The following is a 24,892-nucleotide window of genomic DNA, read 5'->3' as shown; positions in this document are numbered from 1 at the left end:
TTTATTCATTCTCTCACTTAACGAAGCACCTCTCGCTTTTAAAAGCTTCTCTTAGTACCGCTAATAGTAGACCTTTGAGCCTCTAATAGTCACTTGGATCAGCTTTAAGCAAATCTGCTTACGCTCATCTCATTTGCTCAGGATCACTTCTCATCAGAATCATTAAAAAAGTTTAATCAAGTGACTACCTTATATCAGTTTGTGTCTACATATAGACTTGTGGGATTATAGCTCTGTTTCCCATCACTCAGCAAGCCCCATAATCCTCTGCTTTTTTACACAAAGCATATTTCTTTTCAGATACACATGTGGCTTTCACTTCAATTCCAAAAGTGAACTTGATGTGCTTTTTTCTCTCTCTTCAGCCCCTAGTCTGTATGGAAGACAGACTTTTGCTTTCAGAGGAGATTTGTTCACTCTATTAGCTAAGGCAGTGACTCAGTAACGGTGCCTCCTGGATGGCCCTCTAAGTACATTACTCTGTTCCAAGTGGTTGGGAAACTCTTAAACGCAATAGACTGAGTACTTGAAGAGCAGACAGTGCCCCCACCCATTCCCACGGGGTGCCATTTGCTCTGAGGCTAGTGTCTTTAGTTGTCGCATCATAATAGCCAGCACTCATTGAGCACTTTGTCCCAGACGCTTGTTTAATTAGCTGTTTTACATTCATTAACTCATTTAATCTTTGTGAGATGTAGATCTGATTATTTTCCCCACTTTGCAGATGAGGAAACAGGCCCAGAAATGTTGAGTAACTCTGTTTAAGGTAACAGACTCATGTAGTCCAGAGTGTGTGTTGGTGTTAGAACAAGACTTTCTTGACCATAAAGAGCACTTTGGCTCTGGCTTCAGTTGTGTCCAGACAGTAGAAGGATAGATACCTTAGGACTAGCTCCCAGTCAGTGTGGGGCAGAACATGCCTCCCAGGCCGGCTTCAGAGTCCTCCGTGGTCTCTCTGCCCCACATTTTCTTTCTGCCCTCTGTGGCCTGTTGTAAAGGTGGCATGGTGTGGAGATGCAGCTCTCTGGGTTTATCTCCCTTGTCTTAACAGCTTATGGGAAACTTTTTTTTAACCTTACTATTTAATCCTGGCTTCCGATTTTCCTGTTCATCTCTTCTCATCTGGAATTCCAAGAACCTCTTTAGAAAAACCGGAGTCTTAAGACTTTAAATTGGTAACCAGCAAGTAAGTAGTCTCGGATAGTTTGGATTCTTAGATTTACCTGTCCTGCTTGGTAGCACCTCACTCCCGCTGACCATCCCCCCCCCCCAAGAAAACTTTTGTTTGCGGACCTTAACTGTGTTTTATCCTTATGAAACTAATATTTTCTTTTTATATGCCATTATGTACCAGTTTCACACGCAGAGGCCCAGAGCTGCTTGCATTTGGCCTTGACTGCCAAGGACACTGAGCACTGTAGCTGGTAGTGCCAGGGCCCTGTGTGTGTTTGGGACTTGCCAGTTCAATCCTGGGAGCTGAACTCTGGCCATCCTGCTGTGTCTCTTTATCCCATTGCTTGTGTAATATGCCACTACTTCCTGTTTGCCTTTGTCAGTCTTTTGATCACTTCTCTCTCCTGAAACTCTGCCTGTGGTCCTCCTAGATTTTAGGAGTTGTCCTCAGTGAGAGTGAATCTCTGGAATTTCAGTTAACTTAAGTTTGTAAGTTTGTGGTATGATTTACTTGCATGTCACTCCTGGTATGATAGTGTTTTTTCTTTTATACTGTTAAAGGTTTTGATTTTATTAACTAAAATCTGAAATTTTGAGCTGATTTTTTAAGATCCCAGCGTGGGGCAAGGGTAAAGGGGTGGACTGCTGCCCTTGATTCAAGCATCACACTTCCCCTCTTGCGCCCCTCTTGCTGCCCCTAGTAGAAAAAGAGTTCAGCTGTATGATTGTATTTGTGTTCAAACCTGTTTCACTTTTCTAAGATCATGGTTATGTGCCATTTCTCTGTTATTTGAGAATCCATCCTTTTGTTACAGTGGAAAGAACACAGTCCATGTGAATTATGGTAAGAAGCGCAGCCTGTTAGGTTTTTTGAGTGGTTCCCCACCCCCTTGCTGCTGCCAGCACATTTTTATCTGTCCTCAGAGGTGGCTGCTGTTCACACACAGGTGTTCTGTAGTGATACAGGCCACTGCTTCCTTGGAGAGCTCATGGCAGTGTTCTCTCTCTAATGAAAAGGCTGTCATAATGGGTTAGGTCCTTAGGGGCTCTGCCCTTCTGTACTTGTATTCCCAGGGAGAAGAATCTCGCCCTTAATTACCGCATCAAGCTGAGCAGAGAGGTGTGGCTGCTAATTGATTAGATGACCGTCCTTCGAGTTGCTGAGGTGCTGTGGAACTGTTGGGTGGTTTTGTCTTTAAATAAAGTAGATTTGAGTCAGTTAAGTGTATTTTGAAGAGATGAAGATTTCCTTTTATCAAGCTCATGTCTTTAGTGCCATCCGTATTTTTTAACTTGGTCATAAGAAGTGCTAAATTGACTTTTAGCATTTTGCTGCTGGTGGCAAACAATGTCTTTTCCTCTCCTTCACCTCTGGTGTGCTCCCTTTATGTTTGGTGGCATCAGAATCCTTTATTTGGTTCAGTTTTCATTCCCTTCTTCTGTCTTGGAGTAGTTGAACCCTGTCCTGAAATATATTTTTTAAGATAGTGTTTAAAAGCAAACACCCTGCCTTTCTTGAAACCTCAGAAGCTGCTTGTGAAACAGCCGATAGGGCAAGCTGCCAAATCTACAGTTAAAACCGATCCCTTAATGACGAAATGTCAGACATTGATGTTAAACCTTCATTATGATTGTGGTGTGAGGATTTTTCTCATTAATAAATGTTTAGGTGCTGAACTCCCAGTTTCACATTTGGAATGCTTTCTCTTATAAAATTCTTCATAGTAAACCATCCCAAAAGACTCTCACATGGCTAATCTGCTATCTGCTGTAGGGAAGATTTTCAGCAAGCCAATCCCCATTCTCCTTCACCTACTTATTTATTTTTTTTATTTCGGGAAATGATTTTCTTTTGAGTGACGTGGACCAAGTCTCACTAGCTTCATCATTTTTAAGATAGAACTATATATAAAATATATAAACAACAAGGACCTACTGTATAGCAAAGGGAACAATATAACTATATTCAGTATCTTGCAATAACCTATAATAGAAAATAATATGAAAAAGAATACGCATATGTTTGTGTACACACACACATTTAACTAAATCACTTTGCTGTACGCCTGAAATATTGTAAGTCAACTAAACTTCAGTTTTTGTTTTGTTTTTTTTCAATTTATTTTAATTGGAGGATAATTAACTTAACAATATTGTGGTGGTTTTTGCCGAACATCGACATGAATCAGCCACAGGTGCACATGTGTCCCCGCATCCTGACTCCCCTTCCCACCTCCCTCCCCGAAACTTCAGTTTAACCAAAAAAAAAAAAAAAGAACTAGCTTCAGAATTATTTTTCTCCCAACAGAGGAGGACTGGGGCCTTAATCTTTATTCCCAGGCCCTGAATTAATTTTGTTTTGTGTTTGTTTCATTTTTAAGATGATATACAATCTTCTGTTTGTCCAGGGAATTTCTCAGTACTTTCAGGAGTGAGTATTCATTCCTTCTTACAACCTTCCAGAAGAATTCTGATGCTACTGGTAGCCTGCTGATTAAGAATACAATTTAAAAACTGATATTGGTGTACAGCAAGCTATAACATTGATTGAATGAATTGATGAGAGATACCAGGCTTGACAACCTATAATTGGGAGAGAAAAGGATAAATATTTTAACGTGCCTCCGCAGTCACAGCTGGCACTGAGATTCAGGGCTCTGGATACAGAGCTTTAGGAAGTCCTTCCACACTTTCACCAAGAGCACCCTATTCTGTTCTAATGCCAGGGGCATTGTTTGACTTGATTCGCATGACCTTAGCCCCGAACAACTTTTTTAACTTTGTGCTTAAGCCTTTCCTGTATCATCTTTGCTTGTATATTGAGCCTGTCTCTGGTTTCTAGATGGGGATGAGACAAGGAAGACTGAATGACTGATTGTTCAGTGCATCTCCCCGAGTTGATTTCCTCTTAATCAGCATCTCACGGCTTTCATCACAGCCCACTCAGTGGGCAGGCATCCCCATTCATTGACGTCTCAGGGTTTAGATAGATCCTGGCAGAACTCATGGTCCTAGCTAGAAGCGGGACCTGGGGATCTCTAAATCTCTGAAAAATGACAAAGTCCTGACTTAAATTGTTCTATGTTCTTGCTACCAGAGGGGCTTCCCTGGTGGCTCAGTGGTAAAGAATTTGCCTGCAGTGTGGGAGAGGCAGATTCGATCCCTGGGTCAGGGAAGATCCCTTGGAGAAGGAAATAGCCACCCACTCCAGTATTTTTGCCTGGAAAATCCCATGGACAGAGGAGCCTGGTGGGCTACAGTCCACGTGGTTGCAAAGAGTTGGATACAACTTGGTGATTAAACAACAAGAAACTTCTAGTAAACTGGAGGCCATAGGCAGACTGTAACTCTAGTTCCTGGATTTGGTCCTGTGTTAGGCAGTGTGATTTGTGCTTCCCTCTCCTATTAGGTAGGCAGCTTTTTTGAAGGCTGGGCTGTATTTTATCCTTCTTTGCATCCCTTTCTTCCCTAGAGTCTATTAGAGTGCTTTGCACGTGATCATCTCTCAATGAATTACTTGTGAAATAAAAAAAAAGAAAAATTACAGCATGGGTATTATTCTTCACTTACCACCACCCTTGGGAAAGTGTGTCCATATTGATTTGTGAATCAGACATCTGTCTATTCAGTTTTTGACCATGTAAGTCACAGGTCTTAATAGGTTCAATAATGACAAAAAAGAACAACTTTTTCAGGATGAGAGGATAAGGAGGATGTTTTCCCCTTTCACTGGATTGTCTTAAGAACCCAGAGAGGAAACCACAAGGAGGGCGTGCACTGCTGAGGAAACCCTGTATGGCTTCCTGAAGTAGGGAGCAGAGCTGAAAAGAAGCCCTCCCAGCTTTGCTGAGTTATGTTCTTGCCTCGGACACACAGCATCTCTGGCTGCGTTGTTGTCTCTGGTTATAAATTGGCCTCATCTTCCCCGCTTTTGCGATGGGCGAACAGAGGTACACTGTTGGGAATTCAGTCCAGGGTTAGAGAGGTCATGGGGTCTGTATGAGAAGACTGGAGTTATTTTTAGTGGGAGAGCCGCTCAGGAGCATGGCACCGGAAGAACTGACTTCACACCGCCTCAGCACCTGGTGGTGGCGTGGACCCAGATTTTTCTGTGAGCGTCTTGGGGGGGAGATCAGTTACTTTTCTGAATTGACCAAGACCTGTGAGGTCAGGGACTGCGTTTCCCAGGACTATTGCAAGTAGGGCAAGAATGAGATGGCCATTTTCTGTTTTCTTTTTGATTCCTTGGTCTTTGTGACTCAAGGTGTGAGAGCTCTAACTGACATTTGCAGCTCCTGGTTTTGAAGCAGTGCAGAAGAGACCAGCTGTGTAGGGTGGTGGGAAAAGGACCTGTTGGACTAGTCTGCTTGGACCTGCCTTCCCCTCCCCCCACTCTGGGCAGGGAGGGTGAAACTGCTGCTTGCTGGCTTTGCCAAATGGGTTTCTCCTCATGGATGGGCTACCATGGCGGGCAGGTGGGCAGGCAGGCAGCTCCCCACCCAGGAGCCCCCCAAGGACCCGGGCTGCTAGGGAGTCATGCTGAGAGGGGTGGGGGGCAGGTGCTGAGCACTGAGTGTGCCACCTTGCCCTGCCAGGGGCTCGCCTACTCGGAGCTGCTGAGGCTGAGGCTGCAGAGCCCTCGGGTCTGCTGGGAGGACTGTCAGTCACTGTACCTCTCCTTGCACCTTGTGGCCACATTCGTGGTGTGCAGAGAGGCTGGGAGTGGTGAGGAGCTGGTAAATTGTGGGTAAATGAAGTCTCGAGAGGAAGAGGATTCTGGCCTAGGGCACACTGAGTTCAGGGTTGTAGTGTTTCTAAGTCCGGAGTTGTCACCTTGCTTAACTTTAGTTTTCTCAGCCCTAGGAGGAAGAGGTTTTCCAGTGTGTGAGCTTGGTGTCCAAGACATGTTAGGTGAGGGTTAGTTCCGGAGCCAGACTTTCAGGCAGGTTGACGCAATGTAAGACAGGGTCAGGATGTGGTCTTCAGAACGTGCAGACCATGCCCACTTCCTGCTGGAAGGCTTATAAGCACAGAGACACCGAGAGCCCTCACATCCACCTAGGACAGACCCTCACTGTGCAAGTGGGGAAACAGGTCCCAGGACGGGGAACGACTGGCTCAAGCAATACAGCCTGTTTGGGTGGTGCTGCATCTAGACTTGCTCTCTCTTGGCGACTTGGAGCTGTACCCACATTGCTTCACTTCAGAAGCAGTCCTCTTGCTCAGCAGGCCTGTGCAGGGGCTCCCTGCAGCCCTCAGAGCAGAGGGGAGGCTGGGAAAGGACAGGTGGAAGGGCAGTCCGGCTCCAGCTCCACACACTGGCCACGAGCTCTGAAATCCTGCCAGAGACTGCGTCTGTAGAGGCACCAGAAGGCCCTGGAGAATGGCTTGAAAGCCACGGGCGCCAGCTCTCTAGCCCTGGCCTAGGTTGAAGCAGTCACGTGGAGCAGAGATGTGCTAAGAGCTGTTGGGTAAAGAGTCACTCTGAAAAAGGCAGAAAGACCCTGACCCTGGCTTTCTCTCATGAATTAGAAAAGCATGTCTTGAAAGCATGTGAGGTGCTGGGCACTGAGGACACAGAGTTGACTGAAGCCCTGGAACTTCCCTTAGGTCGTGCCCAGCCTTGCACAGTGGTGAACAAGACAGCCACCTAGAGTTGTGAAGGAGGCCGGCCGTTCCTCAAGAGCCAAGTGCTAGTGCAAGAAGGCTGCTGTCCTCAGGACGCCAGGAGTGACAGGTCAGGACCCTGGAGGGCAGGGAAAGCTTCCCGGAGGATGCGATGTCTGAGCTGAGGCTGACCAGGAAGGAGAATGGGAGCAGAGGTTAGAGGCAGTGTTCCAGGCAGTAGGAGGTGGCGGCAAAGGCTGGAGGTCTGGGAGGACATGAGAAGACAGGTGGCAGGAGCCCAGAGTGAGACTCCAGGAAGGGACAAGGGCAGCGAAAGGGAGCCAGCCAGGTGAAGGGGAAATCCAGCAACTGTGGATCTGAAAACCAGTTTTATGTATATAGGTGCACTTATTACACATGTGTATACATATATGTATACTTCACTGGTGTATGTTTAAGGGGAGCTGTGACTAGGAAGCCATATAGTGAAGTTCCCAGTGCTAGGTGTCCCGCAGCGATGACTGTTGCTGTCCCCGCACTTGTTGTAGTGTTAAAGAGGGACTGGTTTTTCTACATGCGGGTGTGGGTGGAGGGTAGGCCATCCAAGGTTTCAGCCCTGGCAGGTGGGACTGGTTTCAGCTTTGGGGCCTGGCTGGCTCAGGACACTGTGGGGCTTCTTCAGGCTCAGGGGTCAGGCCCCATTTCCCTCTTCTCGTGGGGGAGTGACTCACGGGTCGTCGCTGCCACTGGGTTGGGGGGGTGGTTCTGCAGGCTTTTCAGAGGCAACCTGTGGCGGATGAAGGTAGTGGCTGGTGAGAAAGAGGAAGTACCTGGTGGCCATTTCTCCTGCCACTCCTGACAGGTGTTTCTGTCTCCCCTGTGTGGCAGCCTTGGGCTCTGCTCCCGCCAAGGAGGAGCATTTCCTGTCCGGGAGAGGGGCCCTCCTCTGTGGCTGAGGCTCTGCCCCTACAGCCCAGCCCGCAAGAGGCCCCCTCCCTCCTGTCATTGGCAGTCAGGCACAGGCATTTGGGTGGTGGGCCTGAACTTTCAGGGTCGTGGAGATGACCATGCTACAAACTGTAGAGTTCAGGGCACGGCTGGCAAAGTGGGTGAAAGCCAACCTAAGGTTAGAGTGGACACCGTCTGCCTCCAAAAGAGGTAACGGGACAGCGCTTCACTTGCCGACATGGTGGCCGTGGTCGTGGCCTTGCAGGCAGCTAGGCTGTCTGCTCGCCTGCCAGGGAGCAAGTTTCGTTCCCATGCTAGTCCGGCTTTTACTGTTTCCCCTCCTGCCTTTCCCCAGAGACCATAAACCTGCCTACCTCCTGTTATGTTCTAGTTCTGATAGGAGTACCATTCAGAGTTCTTGGCAGGAGACCAGCCCACTTCTCTCCGGGTTGGTCTCCCCTCCTCTTCCCAGCGTGTTGGATGTGTTTGCTCCCCAGAGTTCTCTTATGCAGCTGGCTGGCCCCGTAGTGCCCAGAGATTGGAGCGCTCCTGCAGCGGGAGCCCAGCTGCTTCCCTCCCCGGTTTTAGGGGCTGGGCTTGAAAATAGAGACTCATAATCTCCCTTCCTCCTCCTTCCCCTCCTCCTCCCCCACCACACACCAAGCAAACCGGAGTGACCGGCTTGGGGGCGCAGAGCGGGACTCAGCCCGCCTCAGCGCTCTGCATGGCATGACAGCAGCAATCTGGAGGAAAATTAATGGATGCGTGAGTATGTGAACTCTGGGGCACGTTACCGTCTCAGACTGGCCCTTGGTGGCAGGTGTGGACTCATTCTGATGTTAGGGAGACCAGGGCTCCTTCGGGGAGATGATGACCCAACCAGGTGTGTGTCTGCCAAGGCCACCACCCTTTCTCGTGCGTGGGGAAATGGAAAGTGCTTCTAAATACCCCTGCTCTCCAGAAGAGCTAGGTGGGTGGTTTGGAGAGTTTATTCTTGGAATCCCTTGCAGCACAATATCCCTTTCTTCCCTTAGCCATGTTCTTTGGCTCCTCAGCTGGACTTAATACCTTCACTTCTCATAGGATGGGCCCATGTCCCTGGCCTCGGTGAGACCGTGGGTGGAAGGTTAGTGAAGGAGTCACTGCTCTTTTGCTAGAAAGAGGAGGTGGGGGAGAGAGCCCAGGTTGCCAGCAGGTGTTTCGTGTCCCCCTCTGGCTGGCTAGAGAAGGGTGCTACCCTAGCTCCCGTCTGCCAACCTCTTCGGACAGCCAGGGGAGCACCCAAATGGAGACTATCCTCTTGCTGCTGAGGCCTGAGTGCCCAAGGCAGAGAGCAGATGGTAGCCACCCAGGCCTGCTAAGAGGGGAAGATTGGTTATTTCGGGGCTGTGAGAAGCAGTTTCGTAGAACAGCACCAGCCAGGGGCCGGTTTCTGCAGTAACCCTGTGGAGAGGCCAGACGGCCGGGAGCTGCGGGGCCACAGGCGCAGGTGCTGACCACCGTCCCCTTCCTGTGTCTGGTGGCTAGTGATGTCGTTGTGAAGGTAACCCCCTGGTCAGAGAGGACAGCCCTGACACCCTGCTGCCTGAGCCCCTCTGCCCTGGAGTTATACCTAATTGGTCTCCCAATTCTAACTTTGATTCGGGCAAGAAGTGGTCATAGGAAGTTCTCTTTTGGCAGTTTGACTTCTGATTGAGCATTTAGGCATCTGAGAACTGAGTGCTTTCTTGATGCAAAAGTACCCTGGAAACCCCTTTCTTAAGCCCCATGCTACATATATCTTGGTGAGACAGAAAGCCTTTGCTTGTACATTAATTTGGGACTCTTAATAGGGTCCTCTGTTGCTCATCCCTTTAATCTCTCTGACTCCCCCCACCGCCCCCCCTAAAAAAAAAGCCCAACCTTTTATACAAAGAACTTCGGGAAAATGGAGCAGTGCCTCAAGGTCACTGGATCATAAGTGGTGTTTGGCATAGTGAGCGGGTTTGGTGTTTGGTGAGAGATTTATGCTTTTTATTTGAGCAAAAGATTTCTTGGTGGGAGGCCTCTGTGCTGTGTTCCCAGTGCTTGCACTGTGTACAGGGTTTGCCCCCTTTCCTCCCCGACAGGTCGTTTTAATCCTCTTGCCCATAAACAAGTGCAGCAGAACGTGTCTGGCCAGCTCACATGACCTCGGTTATCTCTTCATGGGGTAGCCAGCATCAGCTTTGGATACCACAGTCACTTGACGTGGTAGAGCTGTCAGGGTCAAGAGGTGGGGATGCCAGGAGGAAACCTGGCTCCTCCAGGAACGGGGAACAGGAGTGCCTGTGATTCCTTAGGACCAGGTCGGAGAAGTCAGCTCTCGTGGGACAGGAGTGAGAAAAGGACAGCCAGACCGTTTCATTCTGTCTTGCTTTTTTCATCCCCGGATTCCTACTTCTGGTATCTCATTTCTCTTTCTCCTGTATCTCAGATCCTGTCTGCAGGGGCCCAGGACATGCAGCTGTGTCAGGAAACTGCCCCTGAGGCAGACACGTGCCAGCTCGTAAGATACAAAACCCGACACTGAAAATCCCATCTTCCCAAACAGCGATCTCGTTCTGTTGTGTGAAGGACAGCAGGTGGTGGGGGCTTGGCTGCCACAAGGTGCCGCGTCCCCAGACCAGCACAGCCCAGGAGCTGGCTGTGCGGCTGGGCTTTCAGCCCCACGCGCACCCCCACTGCCACTGCTCTGAGCTTCCATGTCTCACCACGGAAGAGGTGGGGCTCCAGCCACACTGTGTGTGTGCGCGCATGCGCATGCTTCTTAAATACTAGTCACATTTCCCATTGTGACTGTTAATTTGTAACATTTCCAGTTCCATATACCTAGAAACTCTTGGCAAGATTGTTGACATTGTGTATTTCAAAGCTGTGGTGTACACTCTGGGTTTTCCTAGGGTTGGATGTGTGTGTGTTTCAAGTGCTTTTGATCAGGGCAAGTAGAGTGGCCTTTTATGGAAGGGATAAAACAGTTGAGCTGCTGGAGCCCTTTCTGGCTCTGCCAGAAAACCATGTCCAAGTCCGAGCTGTGCAAATAGATGACCAGAACTTGGTCTTCGACTCCAGCACTCTCCTAGGCCAGTTCAAAAGATCCATCTCTCTCTCTCTTTTTTTTTTTAGAAAATAGAGAATTTGTGGTAAGCGTTGGGTAAAAAGTTAAAGCCAAAAGCCGTGTCTTTTTCTGGCAACCTGCAGACTAAGGAAAGCATGTGGAATTATAGTAATAATAGCTAGCATGTCATGAGCATTTAGTATATGCCAGGAATTGTTCTAAGTGTTTTGAATGGTGTTGGATGATTCTGACTATAGCTCTTCGTCTTCTCTTGATAGAACCCCCTTTATGCCTCTGGGTTCTTTGTCCTTGTCCTCCTGGTGGCGTGGACTAGACAGAACAACAAGTTGGGAAGCAGTGGCCTCCTGCAGCCAGGCATGTTCTTCTAACCGGAGTCCTGGCAAGGGGGTGAGGGGGGTGGGTTTCAGTCAGTCTTCAGGTTTTTATTTAAGCCAGCATGCCGATTGGCAGTTAGAGCTGCCCTTCAGGATTTGTTGGGAGAGGATCTGTATCCCTTTTGCAGCCATCCTTTCTTCCCTGCCCTCTCTGAGTGAATTTGAAGGTGGAAAGCTAGAAACTTGGCTGCTTGCCTCCTTCAGAACAGCCAGCATTCTCTTGTCTGCAGTCTATGTAATAAATAGTGCATCTCACAACACCCCGAAGTGGCCCCCTTCCTCCCCAACACCACCAGTTGACGGTTCTAGTTCCTGAGGGCTTCCACCAACACAGGAGTTTATCTGTACCAAAGAACCCTGCTCCTAGGTTCACATCACAGACATTAGAAAGCTTAGCACCTCCAGCAGTGTCATCTGAACCCACATCTCCCTGTTGCCTTGGCCAGGGCTAAACTGGCCTTTTCTGGACTACTCCTTTCTCTTAGAACCAGTACAGAGTCTCTTTCTTGGATTCTGTCTCTGAAAAGATGAATTAACTATTAAAGTGCTTTTTAAGAAGGCACTTCCAATGGAAAATGACTGTCACCTCATTTACCATACTCTCTGCTCCTAGGGCATACACACAGAGAGCTAGAGCACCCTGGAGTAGAACCGTTGTTGCCGCCAGAAAACAAACAGGGTTTGGCTTCACAGGCAAACCTAGGCCCAGTGTCAGCAGCTGTCACATACTCAGTCCCAGTGAGAAGCTTGTGCTTTCCAATCTTCTCCACCCAGCTTCAGACAGATGAGCCCTCCTCTGTTTATCCAACATGCTAACCAAGGCACCAGCCCATGCCATGGCCATGCCATGTAACAGGATTCAGCAGCCTCTGCCCTTGGCCTTGGTTGAGACTGCAGTGGCAGCATTGGGCCCAGTGCAGTAGAGAGGAGGTGTGTCTGTGACTTCAGTTACCAAGCAGGGAAGATGGTTCTGAAAAGTGTTTGCCCCTGCTATGTCAGGGACTGTCCCAAGCTCCCCTCTGCACCTCCTCTGCAGAAGCTCTGCTTGGTCTTCCTTCCTTAGCCCTTCTCTCCTGTGAGGCAGTGCCCGTTCGGAATCCCTTTCCTCCAGCCTTGTTCTTCATCTCCACCTGGGTTTCTGTTTCCTTAGACCCTCCCTCCTGCCCAACCACCCTCGATGTTCAAGTCCTCACCTAGAGTTTGAAGGTTAAGAAACCCCAGTCTCTACTGCCCATGCTCCTCGGAGAGCAAAGATACGTTCCTGGGTCCCATGTTGGAACACTGAATCCACTTTGCTATTCTGGACTCTGGTTTAAGTGTTGTGTTAGTTGCTCATTCATGTCCGGCTCTTTGCGACTCCATGGACTATAGCCCACCAGACTCTGTCCATGGAATTCTCCAGGCATGAATACTGGAGTGGGTATGAATTCTCTTCTCCAGAAGATCTTCCCAACCCAGGGATTGAACCCAGGTCTGCACTGCAGGTGGATTCTTTACCATCTGAGCCACCAGATTTAGGTGTTAAGTATGGTTAATATAGTACTTCAGAGACAGTGGTGGGCCCTGATAAGATGGGCTGGCCTGAGAATATAACCATCATTTGTAAGATGTTCCTATGGGAAAATGGTTCCTCCTCAGAATGGAACTTTGGGTGAGTTGGGGGTTTCTTGACTAATACGCTACAGCAGATTTGCATGTGCCTGGAGCATTCTCATTACTTGTAGTCATAGCGCTGTCTATCACAAAAGTAAGTTGTCTTTCTAGATGCCAAATTCCAAAGATAAACATGCACATACCACTTCCTACCCAGAAAGTTTTCTGGAAAGCTGTGCTCAGCTCCTGCAATTGTTCTGGGCACAGGTGAGCCTGAACTCTCCATTCTGACTGATTTGAGCCATTGTCAGTTAGCACCTGTTCAGGGGTGGCCCTCACTCCTCAGCTTGTTTGTCCTTTCCTGCTTGGGTTTTTAGTGATCTGCTGAAGGAGGAAGATAACACCTCTACCTGCAGGAACAGCCCAGTGGGCAGTTAACCATGGGAAGAGCAGCCAGTTGGATTTTTCGTGGTCACTTAAGTGGAACCGCCACCTTGCAGCCTGGCCAGGTGGAGACGGGTGCTGAGAGTGGTGGTGCTGGCCTTGGTGGTTTCTGTTCTTGTCCTGCTTGAGCTCCAAACTGCTGGCCACGGTGACTTCTGGACAGCAGACTTCAGTCCCAGTCTTTCTGACGGTTTCCTCCTCCTCCTTCAACTCCCTCTTTGAAACTGGAGGAGTCGGGAGGTAGCAGTTTTTCCACTTTCAGAGGAAGATGCAGTGGGAAGAGGCACGTGTCTTATTCAGCACCTTCCAGTGTAGGGCTAGAACCAGATAGAATCCAGAAGGCCTGTTTCCGAGCCTCATGAAGACATTTGAAGGAAACTGCGTCGGAAGGGCAGAGACACAGGGTTAAATCTGCACCCAGGTAGAAAGGCTGTTGCATAAACACTGAGAGAGGGTTTTGTTTTTTTTTTAAGATCTCGTGCTTCTTTTTTACTTTGTGTTGGCAAAAACCCCAGGAGAAGATGGGAGATTCTGGGAGGAGATGATTATGCTGGGTGGTGAGTCAACTGAGCTCCCCAGCTGCCGTTTTTAGTTTCTCTGCTTTTCTGTAACAGGAGGCAGTTTGAGGAGGAATGGGAGGCAGGGTGGGGATGCTGATTTTTACAAAGAAACGAGGCAGGTGTGTATGGGTGATCTCTAGGGTCGACTCAATTCATTGGTTCAAGGAGGAAATACTGAAGCAGAGCTCTCAATGTGGCAAACACTAAGGAAGTGTCTCCTAAAGTCTCTATCACTTCCACAAATCAGTAGCTCTTCGAGTGGCTTCAGCTGCCTTACATTGTCACAGCAAGACACCGTGGTTTTGACAGCAGAGCAGTGGAGGAATTGAATGTGGAGAGGCAGGGAGAGCTGTGTGAAGTGGGAGGGCCTGGGGGTTGTGGGGCAGCAGGAAGTTCAAGGATAGGGAGCCCCCTCTGGGATGAAAGGAGCCAGGGATGGGAGTGGGGGGCAGCTGGTGCCCGGCTCTGCCTATATTCTGTATCTGTCTCCAGTTCTCCTTGATGACCACCCTGGCCTTGAGCTTTGTGAGAGATGGCGTACCAAGGGCCCTGTCCCCACCAAAGAGAAAGCTTGTTAGTGGGACTAACGCTCCACAGATGTCACCCATGTTTGGGGCACCCAGTCCGTGGCCCATTGCCCGCTTGGATGTTGTCTGCAGGGTACACTGGTACGGGTTACTGGTGTAGATCCCAGAAGCTGTCATGAAGATACCCCAGCATGTTTTCTTACTTATTCATTCATACGCATTTTTTCATTCATTACCTTACTGAATGCTTCCGCTCTGTGCTATAGGCATTGTTGTGGGCCATGAATCAGACAGACCAAGGGCCTTCCCTGTATGGTGTAGTCTAGTGAGAAGGATGGACATTAACCAGTCAACTTCAAAGGGCAGTAAACGCCCTGAAAGAGGGGAGGGGGATCTTGCAGCCAGAAGCTTTGATCTTCCTTCCTCTGCCCTTGCTTATCTCCTTGAGGGAGGAGGGGAGCAACTTTAGGGATCACAAAGCTGTACCACTTTTATTCTGTATAATTTCTGTAAGTATTATAAAGCAGGGGAGCTAGGTGTGTGCCCTGTTAGGCACTCAGGGCACACAAGGGTGACCTCTGACTTCTCAGAGGATAAAGAGTGGGGTTAAGGCATAGAGGCCCAAAGTCAGAAGAGCTGAGTGGGTACAGACAGGGTGCTGTGAGAGTCAGAGAGGGAGAGGTCACTCTCAGCTAAGAAGGTGTCTGGATAACTATTTGAATAAAGGGATTTGGGATAAACAAGGGATAAGAGGGTTACTTACATGGACCACTTAAAAGAAAGTGTTACATGAGAGCCGGAGCCTTTCAGTATGTGTATCTGTAGCTCTCCACACCACCATTGCGATCTGTTCCAGTCCGTTCCCTACACAGCAACCAGGGTGGTAGAGCAAGGGTCCCACCGCAGGTCTGTCTGACTCTGGAGGGACACTCTGCACCACTTTGACGGCCAGTGTGCTCAAGACAAACTACTGGGCAAAGAAAAGGAACTTAGAGGGTGGCCCAGGCACCTTGGCTGCCCTGGCTAGTGTCCATCAGCTCTCCATGATCCTGTATCAAGAGAGCCAGACCTTTGTGCTGCAGACTGCCTTCTGCCTCCCCCAGAGCCCTGGGCTGCTGGCAGGCTGGCTGTCCTGTGATATGGAGGAACTTGCTGGTCTCCATGGTTACAGTAACCCACTGGTGCGGGAGGAGCCGAATGGAGTGCGAGGCTGGCAGTGTGCACTTCCCCCAGCCCTTGGCACCATGTGGTACTGGTATGTCGGCATCTCTTGGACCTCTTCGGAGAGGAAGGAGTTAAGAAACTGACAAGGCCAGGAGGAGCGGGCACACCTTCCTCCTCTTCTGGGCTGCTCCGAGGAGGGCAGAGGCGAGGGCAGAGGCGTGGCTGCCTTCTCATTCACCCACTTCTCCTGACAGGAGTGGTTTTATGTTAGGAAGGAGGGTCCTTTCTGTCTGACAGCCTGGCCATGGTATGAATTTAACTTTTCCTCATTCTAGAAGGAATACCAGCTTTGCCGCACTTGTAATCAAGTTCTTAGAGATTATAGCTCTTCTCAGAGCTCAGAGAACCCCTGTAGATGGGAAACAAAAGTTCCTACCTGAAAGTGGAGAGAGATCACAGAAAACATGGCCGAGACCTTGCTGCGCACCAGACTCCGTGGTCAGCACTGGCGTGGATTTTCTCATTTCCTCTTCATACTAATCCTGTAAAGTGGGAGCAGCTAGAGTCCTCATGTGTAGAGATCTGGCGGCTCCAAGTGTTCTTGCTGGTGGTGTTCTGAGCTGGTAAAGAGCAAAGCAGGGCTCCTAGCAGGCTCTGCCATGCCGTCCACAGATACATCGTGAGTCTTGTGTACAGTCCCCCTCCTCTCAGTCTCTAGGAGGCAGAAGCCAAATCTCTCTGGACTTTATAAACGGGCTCCAGCGGTGGGCGCTCAGTGAAGGTGTGCTGAACAGGCAACAGTAATTGGAGATTGAAACAAAGACCAGGCCCCAGGTGTGCGGGTGCCCAGGGATGAAGTGGTGTGGAAACTTCTAAAGCTCTGGTTGCTCCACAGAATCCACCATGTTTGAAGAGGAGCCCAGCATTTCATGTGACTCAGAAGACAGGAGATTTGAGGGTGGGCCTTGCACGGTGGCTTCTGTGCATGAAGGAGTATGAGCTGGAGGGTGGCTCAGCCCGGCTCTTACTGTGGTCAGTTCTTGCCCACCAGACTTCCAGGCAGGCACTGGCTCTGCTGTGGCTGCTGGGAGGCGTGTGGACTCCCTGCACGGCCTGGGCTGCAGTGCTGGTCTCCCACCCTCGGGGTGAGACTTGCAGCTCAGACAGCCGGACGACAGCCAGCCACCTTGCTTTCAGCTTGGCCTCGGTCGCAGGCCCTGCTGGCCTCCTTTGTCGGGGAGGCATCTACCGTGGCTCGGAGAAGGGAGCAGTTTCATACAAGCCCACCTCCCCTCTGCAATGGAGTGTTAAGGGATTGCAGGGGTTCCTCAGGCGGAGGGTCACAGTTCATGGTTGGGGGGGTGGCAGGGTGCGTCCAGGCCCTCCACCCGTCAGTGCCAGCTTTCCCAGAGTTCTCCTACCCAGCACTCTCTGCTGGCTTATTGACTCTTGGCAGTTGAGAGGGACAGTTGCTCAGGATGAAAGGGTGCAGAGAAGGCTCCTGGGTGCCGTGAAGGAGGAAGGGTTAAAGAACTAGTGATTTGCCTTGTGACATGTCAGCTCAGTCCTACCCTGTCTCTCCCCAGCCTCTCTGTTTGAGGTCAGTGCCCGGTACTTCCTCAGTTTACAAAACTTTCACTGCCTCCCACAAATACGGTTGAGGAAACTCCCTGTGTCACATCGCAGAATCCTGGAGCCTAGAAAATGAAGCCATTTGATCCCACTCTGGCGTCTGAGTGGAGGGGCAGGCCTGACTGAGCCCAGGGTCCAGAATGAAGCCTGATCTCTTCCACTGAGTTGGGTGCCCACTTTGAAGGAGTGAGAGGAGGGGGTGCTGTGAAACAGCCCCCAGCCTCCAAACTGGCCTTAACCAGACATTGGTGCTCCTGCTGTTCCAGGCACCTTTCCTAAATTGTCACATCTTTCCCTCCTCCTAGCCTGTGAACGAAGAGCCAGAGACTTCTGCTTCTTTGGGGAGAAATAAGAGCAGATTAGTCTTCAAGAAGGGTTGAAGGGAGGCTGGTAAATGCAGCCATGAGGAACAGCAGAGTGCTGGAGTGGGCACGAAAACACTGGGCCCCAGGCCCAGCTCTGCACTGGCAGGCTGGCCTCGGGCAAGTCTCTTAACTTCTGCGCTTAAATCTCTCATATGTAAAGTGAAGGTGCTACCTACCCTGTAGGTTTATGGTGTGGAGAACATAGGATGTAGGTGCCGGCAGACGGTGGTCCCAGGGATGTCGCATCTGTTGACCAGGGCTGTACAGAAGGTGAACGCAGAGTAGCACAGTCTCCCGTGTGTCTGTGCCAGGTGCTGTGAGGGCACTGGGAGCTCTGCCCCTCCCTCGAGGAGTTTATGGCCTCCTGGCATGAGAGCTTTAAAAAGAGTTGCCTAATGGGACAGATGCTAGCCTAGAGTAGTGGAATGAATGTGAAGTGGATCTGGCAACCAGAGGAAAAGCCAGTACCAGAACCCAGAACACAGCAAGGAGGGCTCAGCAGGTGCCTGGACCGCAGGGTCTTGGCCAGAGAAAGGTGTGAGGCATGGCTGCCCCTGCTGCGCCCAGGCCCTTGGGGGAGGGGGTCACTGGGGGAACCTGGAGATCGTCTCCCAGAATCGGGGCTGGAAGGAATTAGAGAAACGTTTGGTTTGTTCCCAACCTTTGGGCAAAATTTAGGATTAAACATCTCATTCTCTATCAGTGACGAAGGTTCTTAATCTAGAATCCATAGACCTAAGGGGCTTCCCAGGGTTCCTGAATCTCCTGATACTATGTCCAGAACACTCCATACAAGTGGAGTGTGCATTTTTCTAAGGTTGAACACTGCTTTCTGGGAAGTAGGAGGTCCATCTGCCACTGTTGGATGGATGGTTCCTGCTCCCCCCACCCCCACCCTTGGTCCTGATGGCGGGTTTGCCGCCGCTTTCTGGGGCAGCCTGTCTGATTCACACGGAGGCCTCCCCTCCACTCACAGATGTGAGCCCCTACCCAGTCCCATCTGCTGCAGGTGCTATAATGGCTTTATGACAGCCTGGGCCGGAGTAGGTCTCCTCCTCACCCTCTCCCAGCTGTTACCAGCAGAGCACCTTGGGGAGGGTGGGGCAGCCCACTTCCGGGGAGGGGGAGGGAGAAGGAAGTTGATCTAAACCCGCCTCTTTCTCTCTCTGTCTCCCTTCCTTCCCATTCCCCTCCGGCCCCTTCCCTCCCACCTTGCTCCTGGGTAGTGTCCGAGGACTGCGTGGGTTTCCTGACCACCAGGCCCTGGCCTGCAGGAAGCCGCGGGGCTCTGTCCCCGTCCCTCTCCTTGCCAAGCCCGGGCTCTCTCTGCTAGTGGTGGTTTCGGTTGCGACACAGTCCAGGTTCCCAGAGCCGCTCGGCCTGGCTGCTGCGCTCTTTTTCATTGAGGAGGTGGTGGAAGGTGTCGCCTGCTTCAGCTGAGTAAGGGTGGCTGACGGCGCCAGCAGCCCCCGCCCTGGGCCTGGCTCTTCCCGGCCTCTGTACTTTGCCCTCGCTGCCTGACAGGTTCTGCTCTGGGCTCTGCTGAATGGAAGTCGCTGGTAGTCCTTGTCCCTTTCTCCAGCCGGGTATGTTTCCCCCTGTTTTGTTTTGTTTTTGTTTTTGTTTGCCGTGGAATTGCCCCCTCCTCTTTCATCCCTCCCACCCCAAACACAGGATCTTTGAGGAGTTGCTAAATGGATCCAGGCAGTAGCTAGCACAAGGCGGTGCACTTCCTGGGAAGAGGCACAGGCTAAGAAACGAAGAGGGACGTATCCCCAGAGAAGAGTCGACCCTTAGGTGGAGTCAGCAGGCCTGGCCAGGGTGAAAGGAACGGAACGAGGCCCAGGGAGGGTGCACGAGTGCCACGGTGAGGGGAGACAGCGGGGGCGGCCACCCGGGGCCAGTGCCCGAGGGACACCTTTCCTCCATTCCATAGTGCCCAGGCGCACTCTGCCTCTAGCCAGGGAGTGCCTGTCACCCTTCCCAGCTTGGCCCCTTCCCGGCCCCGGGGAAGTCTCGGGACACTCGAGGCCAGCCCTGAGTGCAAGGCCCCAAAGCGTGAGGTTTTCTCGGGAGGAACTGTTGGTCGGAGCCTCCAGCGTTAGGGAAGGGGCCCTGCCTACCTGAGTCAGCGCTGGGCCGCTCGGGGTGGAGACTGTCTTCCGGGCGAACCTGGCAACATGCCTAGGCCGGGTTCTGAGATCCCAGGTTGAAGGGCCCACTGGATAGAAGATTTTTTTTCCTTCATCTTCATGCCCTGAGTTCTGTCCTCTTCTCGAGTGAGGACCCCATAGCTGCTTAGGCCCGACTTCTCGGTCAGGCCTGCTAAGTAACTTGCGTGTTTTGCTATTTGGTTCCAAATCCTGCCTCCCAGGGTGACCCCTTGTTCCTTCTGAAAGCTGCCTGAGGGCCATGGTGTCTACTTTCAACAGACTTCCTGAGACCGTTGGGGCCTGCCCGTTCTGTGATGTTGGCCAGAGCTTGGAGGATGTTGTGTTCCGTGTCTCTGTGCGCAAGGAGGGTGGAGGTGGGGGGCAGAGCGTGGTTCTGGCCAGATCCTGTTTAGTTGGCCCAGAAGGACAGCCAGTCATCAGCCTCCCACCTTGTTGGTGAGATCTGTGTCCAGGTTACGTGGGCCTGGTCAGAGCCGTGGAAGGGGCCCTGTCTCCATGGTCGTACCTGCACCCCTACCTCTGCTTCACCCTTCGAAGAAGCCACCTGACGCAGGGCCCTGGTCCAAGGAACATTTCTTACTGAAGACTTTCTCCTTTCTCTTCTTCCTCCCCGTACCCTCTCCTCACTCTGTCCCTCATCCCTGCTGTGGGAACTGTGTCTCAACATGAAAGAGGCAGAAGGGGTGAGAGAAGGGCTGTGTCCTTGGCATCCTGAGAGTTGGGTGGTTTGGTCAGAAAGGGGAGTGTGTGACTTGTAGAGCTGGGGAATCAAAGAACACGCCCCAGCGTTTTCTGCTGCTTTGGGACCCAGGTAGGCGGAACCTTCTCTTTGACTGTCCTGGAGACCTCACTTAGAACTAACCCTTTGCAGCTGCCCTGGCGAGTCCGATGCCCAGCAGGGACATCTCCCCAGCGGGGGGACCCTACATCTCTTGGTCTCCATCTGAGCTGCAGCTGGATTAGAAGGACTTGACTTAGATGTGAAAGTCTTATTGACCATGAGACTTCTGGCTCTGCAGACAGGCTGTGTAGCATTTGAAGTAAAGTGAAAATCACTCAATCGTGTATGACTCTCTGCGACCCCATGGACCGTAGCCTTCCAGGCTCCTCTGTCCATGGAATTCTCCAGGCCAGAATACTGGAGTGGGTCACCCAGCCGTTCCCTTCTCCAGGGAATCTTCCCAACCCAGGAATTGAACCCAGGTCTCTCTCATTGCAGGCGGATTCTTTACTGTCTGAGCCACCAGGGGAACCAAAAATAATGGTAATTGTGGTTGTTCTTTATTAAGCATTGGCTAAGGCATTTTATATGTTTTCTGTTACCTAATGAATGTGAAATAGGACTGTTTTATCACCGCTTTACAGATAAGAAACTAACACTAGTAAATGCAGGAGCCTGGACTAGAACCTCGGTCTGTTGGGCAGAGCCCCTTGGCACCCACTAGACCATCTGCTGGCACCCACACATGGGATCATCCCATGTCAGTCATCTTTTAGGATTTCTTCCTGCTTTGTAGTCCTCTCATCTCCCTCTTAAGGGTGTTGATGATAGTAAAGTTAACACGCGTTGAGTAAGGGGCAGATTTGGGACCTGAACCTTGTTAGTTTGTCTCTCCACCTGTCCTCTCAGTCACACCTCTGTGTTCCAGTATGGAGGACAGTTGCTGCTGCTGCTTGAAGATAGTGTGCAGCTGAGCCTGGGAGTGAGGAGTGGGGAGAGGGTGCTGGCCTGCTGTGCCGCACAGAGCAGCCCCCGGGCTGAGAAACATGGAGACAGAGGGGCAGAGCTCAGGATGGGCAGTCGGACACCCAGATTTAGCTTCAGGGAGTGAAGGACCCAGACCCTCAGGTCGACACTGAATTCTCATTCCAGACTCTGAGGACTTGGTGACTGCCAGGCTCCCGCTGCCTTTGGCTCATAGCCTCAGAAAATAGGAGAGTGACCAGAAACTTAGGAGGTGAATTAGAGGTTGCCAAGGAAACTTTGCCACCCATCTTCCTCTCTTGGAAGTTGGGGCAGAGGGAAGTTTTTCCTTGTTTGTGGCCCCTTAGGGCTGAAAAGCAGCTGGTTGGGGAAGCATGCTCCTTGCCAAGGAACCCTGGACAGTTCCTTGAGTGGCAGCAAGTCATTTCTTTGTGGTTTTTGAGGGTTTCACCGAGAGCCAGAAAGGACCGTGAAGGAAAGAACTTTGAGGCACACTTCTCTGGTCCCACTGCTCCCTTCCAGATTGTATCCTTGAAGTTTCCAGGGCACCTCTGGATGGTTCTGGGACAAGGCTCTGGCTGCCCTTGATCCGCATGATGCTGGAGCAGTGGCATCAGGTGCTCTGGAAGAGGCAGATCAGGGCTCTTGACCAGTGTTAGACCAGACTCTTAACAGTTTGATTGAGATGTAATTCACATCCCATACAGTTCACCCTTTAAGGGGCTTTTAGTAAATTCATGGAGCTGTGTATCCATCACCACAGTCAGCATTTCATTAGAATTTTTTCATTACTGCAGAAGGAAACCTCAGCCCTTAGCTGTCATCCCTAAGGCCCCTCACCTTTCTCAGCCCTAGACTCATCTCTTGGATTTGCCTGCTCCAGAGTAGGCATGTCATATAAAGGGAATTGCACAGACTGCAGTCCTTCGTGGCCAGTCTTGTTCACTTAGCATAACATTTGCAGGGTTCATCCGTGTTGTAGCATATGTTGGTACTTCTTTTTCCTTCTTTAGTTGCCAATGAGTATTCCGCTGTGTGGATATTTCACAGTTTGTATATCCATTTGTCAGTTGATGGACATTTGTGTTGTTTCCACTGTTTGGTGGTTGTGAATGTGGGATATTATGAACGTCCACGGGTGTACAAGTTGTTCTTGGGTGTGTAGTTAGGAGTGGATCACTTGGAACTCTACATTTAGCCCTCTGAGGGCCATACAGGTCTTCATACAGTTGGATGTTGTCATCTGGACCATGCCTTTTTTGTGTTATGTTTATATGCCTGTTGGTGCCAGTTGTTTTCATTTCTGCTTCCTCACAGCCTTATTTGAGCTAGAGGGTATCTTAAGGAGGGCCTTGCTCAGACCATCATTCCATGTTTTCATTCCACAAGTGTTCATTGAGCATCTACCGTAATCCAGTCTATCTAGGTGCTGGGTTGTATCAGTGAATAAGTGATACGTGCCTGCTCTCATGAGCTTCCATTCTTATCAGATAGACAACAAATCAATAAAAAGTCATATGCAGTAAAGATAAATGTAAAGTACTGGGTGTTGAGTGCTTTGCAGTAATTCTGATCACGTTGCCCCTGTCATTCTTGAGTTTTGGCCATGATCAAAGTATGAACAGGCAACAGGGAGGGCAGTAGACGGCACTCCCCTGCACGAGGAGGAGGAACTGTTGGGTTGTTCACGGGGGATGTATTGCCAGAGAGTGGAGCCAGTGATGGGACAGCTCGTGGTAGGATGCTGACACTGGACCCCAGGCTGTGCTCCTTTGGAGTGGAGCAGGGCTCGCTTTCCCTCTCCTCTTATTCCCCTGCCTTATGACTTTCTCGCGGCACGCCTCCCAGCCTCCTGGCGTCTGCCCCCATGCCCCAGCCTCTTAGTTTTTTGCCAAGAGCTGAGGGCCAGGGTGTGGGGAGCTGAGGGGAGGCACACTTCAAGGTGTGTGTGTTTCTGCCTGCAGGCCCCCTTGGGACACCTCGACCCCAAGCCCAGCAGTAAGTCCAACATGCTGCGGGGCCGCAACTCAGCCACCTCTGCTGACGAGCAGCCCCATATCGGCAACTACCGGCTCCTCAAGACCATCGGCAAGGGTAACTTCGCCAAGGTGAAGCTGGCTCGGCATATCCTGACTGGGAAAGAGGTGAGCACTGGGCCTGGGGACATGGCATTATCTCCGACTGTTGATACCCCAGCAGTAGTGGTAGGGCTACTCCCCAAGGCAGCCCTCTGTTTATCAGGCGGAAATGAGGTCTGAACAGAGAGGGATGCTCAGAGGGATAGGGCCAGAAGAAGGTGGAAATACAAAGGAAGAAGCATATTTGAATCCTGATCTTAGCCTGGTCAAAGAGATAATCTTGGGCTTTTTTGTCTCTTGTGCAGGTAGCTGTAAAGATCATTGACAAGACTCAGCTGAATTCCTCCAGCCTCCAGAAAGTAAGCTCACAGTACATCCTGTTCCTTTCTAAACCTTTGTTAGGAGTCACTCATCTGCTGATGACCTCCTCTTAAACCCCTGGGCTTCCCAGGTGGCACAGTGTAGGAAATGCGGGTTCAATCCCTGGGTCGGGAAGATCCCCTGGAGGAGGAAATGGCAACCCACTCCAGTATTCTTGCCTGGGAAATCCCATGACAGAGGAGCCTGGCAGGCTACAGTCTGTGGGATCCCGAAGAGTCAGACATTATTGAGCACACACACAGACACTTGAACCCCTAGTTCAGGTTCTCCTGTTATTTTGTTGTCCCCACTATGCCTCTCCATGGCTCTGCTATCTTCAGGGTTTTGTTGGATCCTCTGTGCTGACTTCTCCTCCTTGGGCTTCCTGGCCTCAGGCACTGGCTCATTAGTCTTTCTGCCCTTTCCCAGCCCCTCGGCCTACCTGTCTGACCTGCTTCCTGCATCTTGTTATTTTCTGGCTTGTGACCAGACCGTATGCAAACACACATGTATACAGCCATTACTCGAAACACAAGCAGTTGCTTTAACATCTGGAATGATCCAGGGGAGTGACTCTAGAAGTACAGGGATAAGAGGAGGCAGAGAACCTGCCCCTGGATTCTGGGCCAGCTCCATTTCAGAGAATGGGAATGGAGAGCTGGGGTTTTTAGAAACTGAAATCCAGTTTCAAGCCTCTTGATAGTACGAGCAGAGTAAGGACAGGTACTCCTAGTTTTCCTTCTCACTTTTAGGCTCCTCCTGACTAACAGTTGCAAAGTCGTTTGCATGTAGTCTTTGCAAGGTAAAGCTTTTGCTTCCCTTGACTTACAGTGGAAAGTGAGGTCTTACTAGCTGGTCAGGGAACCCTCCAGGTGGCACCACATATGTAGGAGTGAGGAAAGAAGGCTTTCGTTTGCAGAGGAGGGACAGCTTACCAGTGACTGGTGGATGTAGAGCTGGAAACAGCTCTCTCCCCACACGCCCTGGGCTCAGGCAGTTAGGGGAAGGAAGAAATCTCCCATCGGACTCCCAGAAAGCGGCCCCTTTTCAGGTCCATCAGATTTCCTCATTCTCTTAGATGACCCTGGCTC

At 50.7% G+C, this 24,892-nt stretch overlaps 1 protein-coding gene and 1 long non-coding RNA gene across 51 annotated transcripts in view; one reads left to right on the top strand and one right to left on the bottom strand.

Annotated features, from left to right (window-relative positions):
* The window catches only part of MARK2 (microtubule affinity regulating kinase 2), a 53,835-nt gene that overhangs the window by 15,078 nt on the left and 13,865 nt on the right, over nt 1–24,892 (top strand). For 19 of the 50 annotated variants that reach the window (XR_014066330.1, XR_014066328.1, XM_081532806.1 and 16 more), the window contains exons 2-3: nt 23,328–23,507; nt 23,747–23,800. Coding sequence is in view for 47 of the 50 variants with exons in the window: in XM_081532806.1 (XP_081388932.1) it covers nt 23,328–23,507; nt 23,747–23,800 (234 nt within the window). In the remaining 3 variants the exon portion in view is untranslated. Of the gene's footprint in view, nt 1–781; nt 1,187–2,237; nt 2,339–6,783; nt 6,911–18,556; nt 19,071–19,158; nt 19,352–20,330; nt 20,470–20,877; nt 20,923–23,327; nt 23,508–23,746; nt 23,801–24,892 lie in introns of those variants that run through there. The other 31 variants (XM_081532799.1, XM_081532790.1, XM_081532769.1 and 28 more) reach the window with 11 other exon arrangements.
* Nucleotides 14,788–19,889, bottom strand: LOC145523057 (uncharacterized). The gene is made up of 3 exons (XR_014066331.1): nt 19,608–19,889; nt 17,661–17,743; nt 14,788–16,988 (listed from the first exon to the last, which is right to left on the bottom strand). It is a non-coding gene; the product is annotated as an uncharacterized LOC145523057 (long non-coding RNA).

Source organism: Giraffa tippelskirchi, chromosome 10 (genome assembly GCF_054371585.1).
Source record: "Giraffa tippelskirchi isolate mGirTip1 chromosome 10, T2T-mGirTip1v1.2.pri, whole genome shotgun sequence".
NCBI lineage: Eukaryota > Metazoa > Chordata > Mammalia > Artiodactyla > Giraffidae > Giraffa > Giraffa tippelskirchi.
The sequence above is the reverse complement of the archived record's forward strand: the minus strand, read 5'-3'. Positions and strand labels throughout refer to the sequence as shown.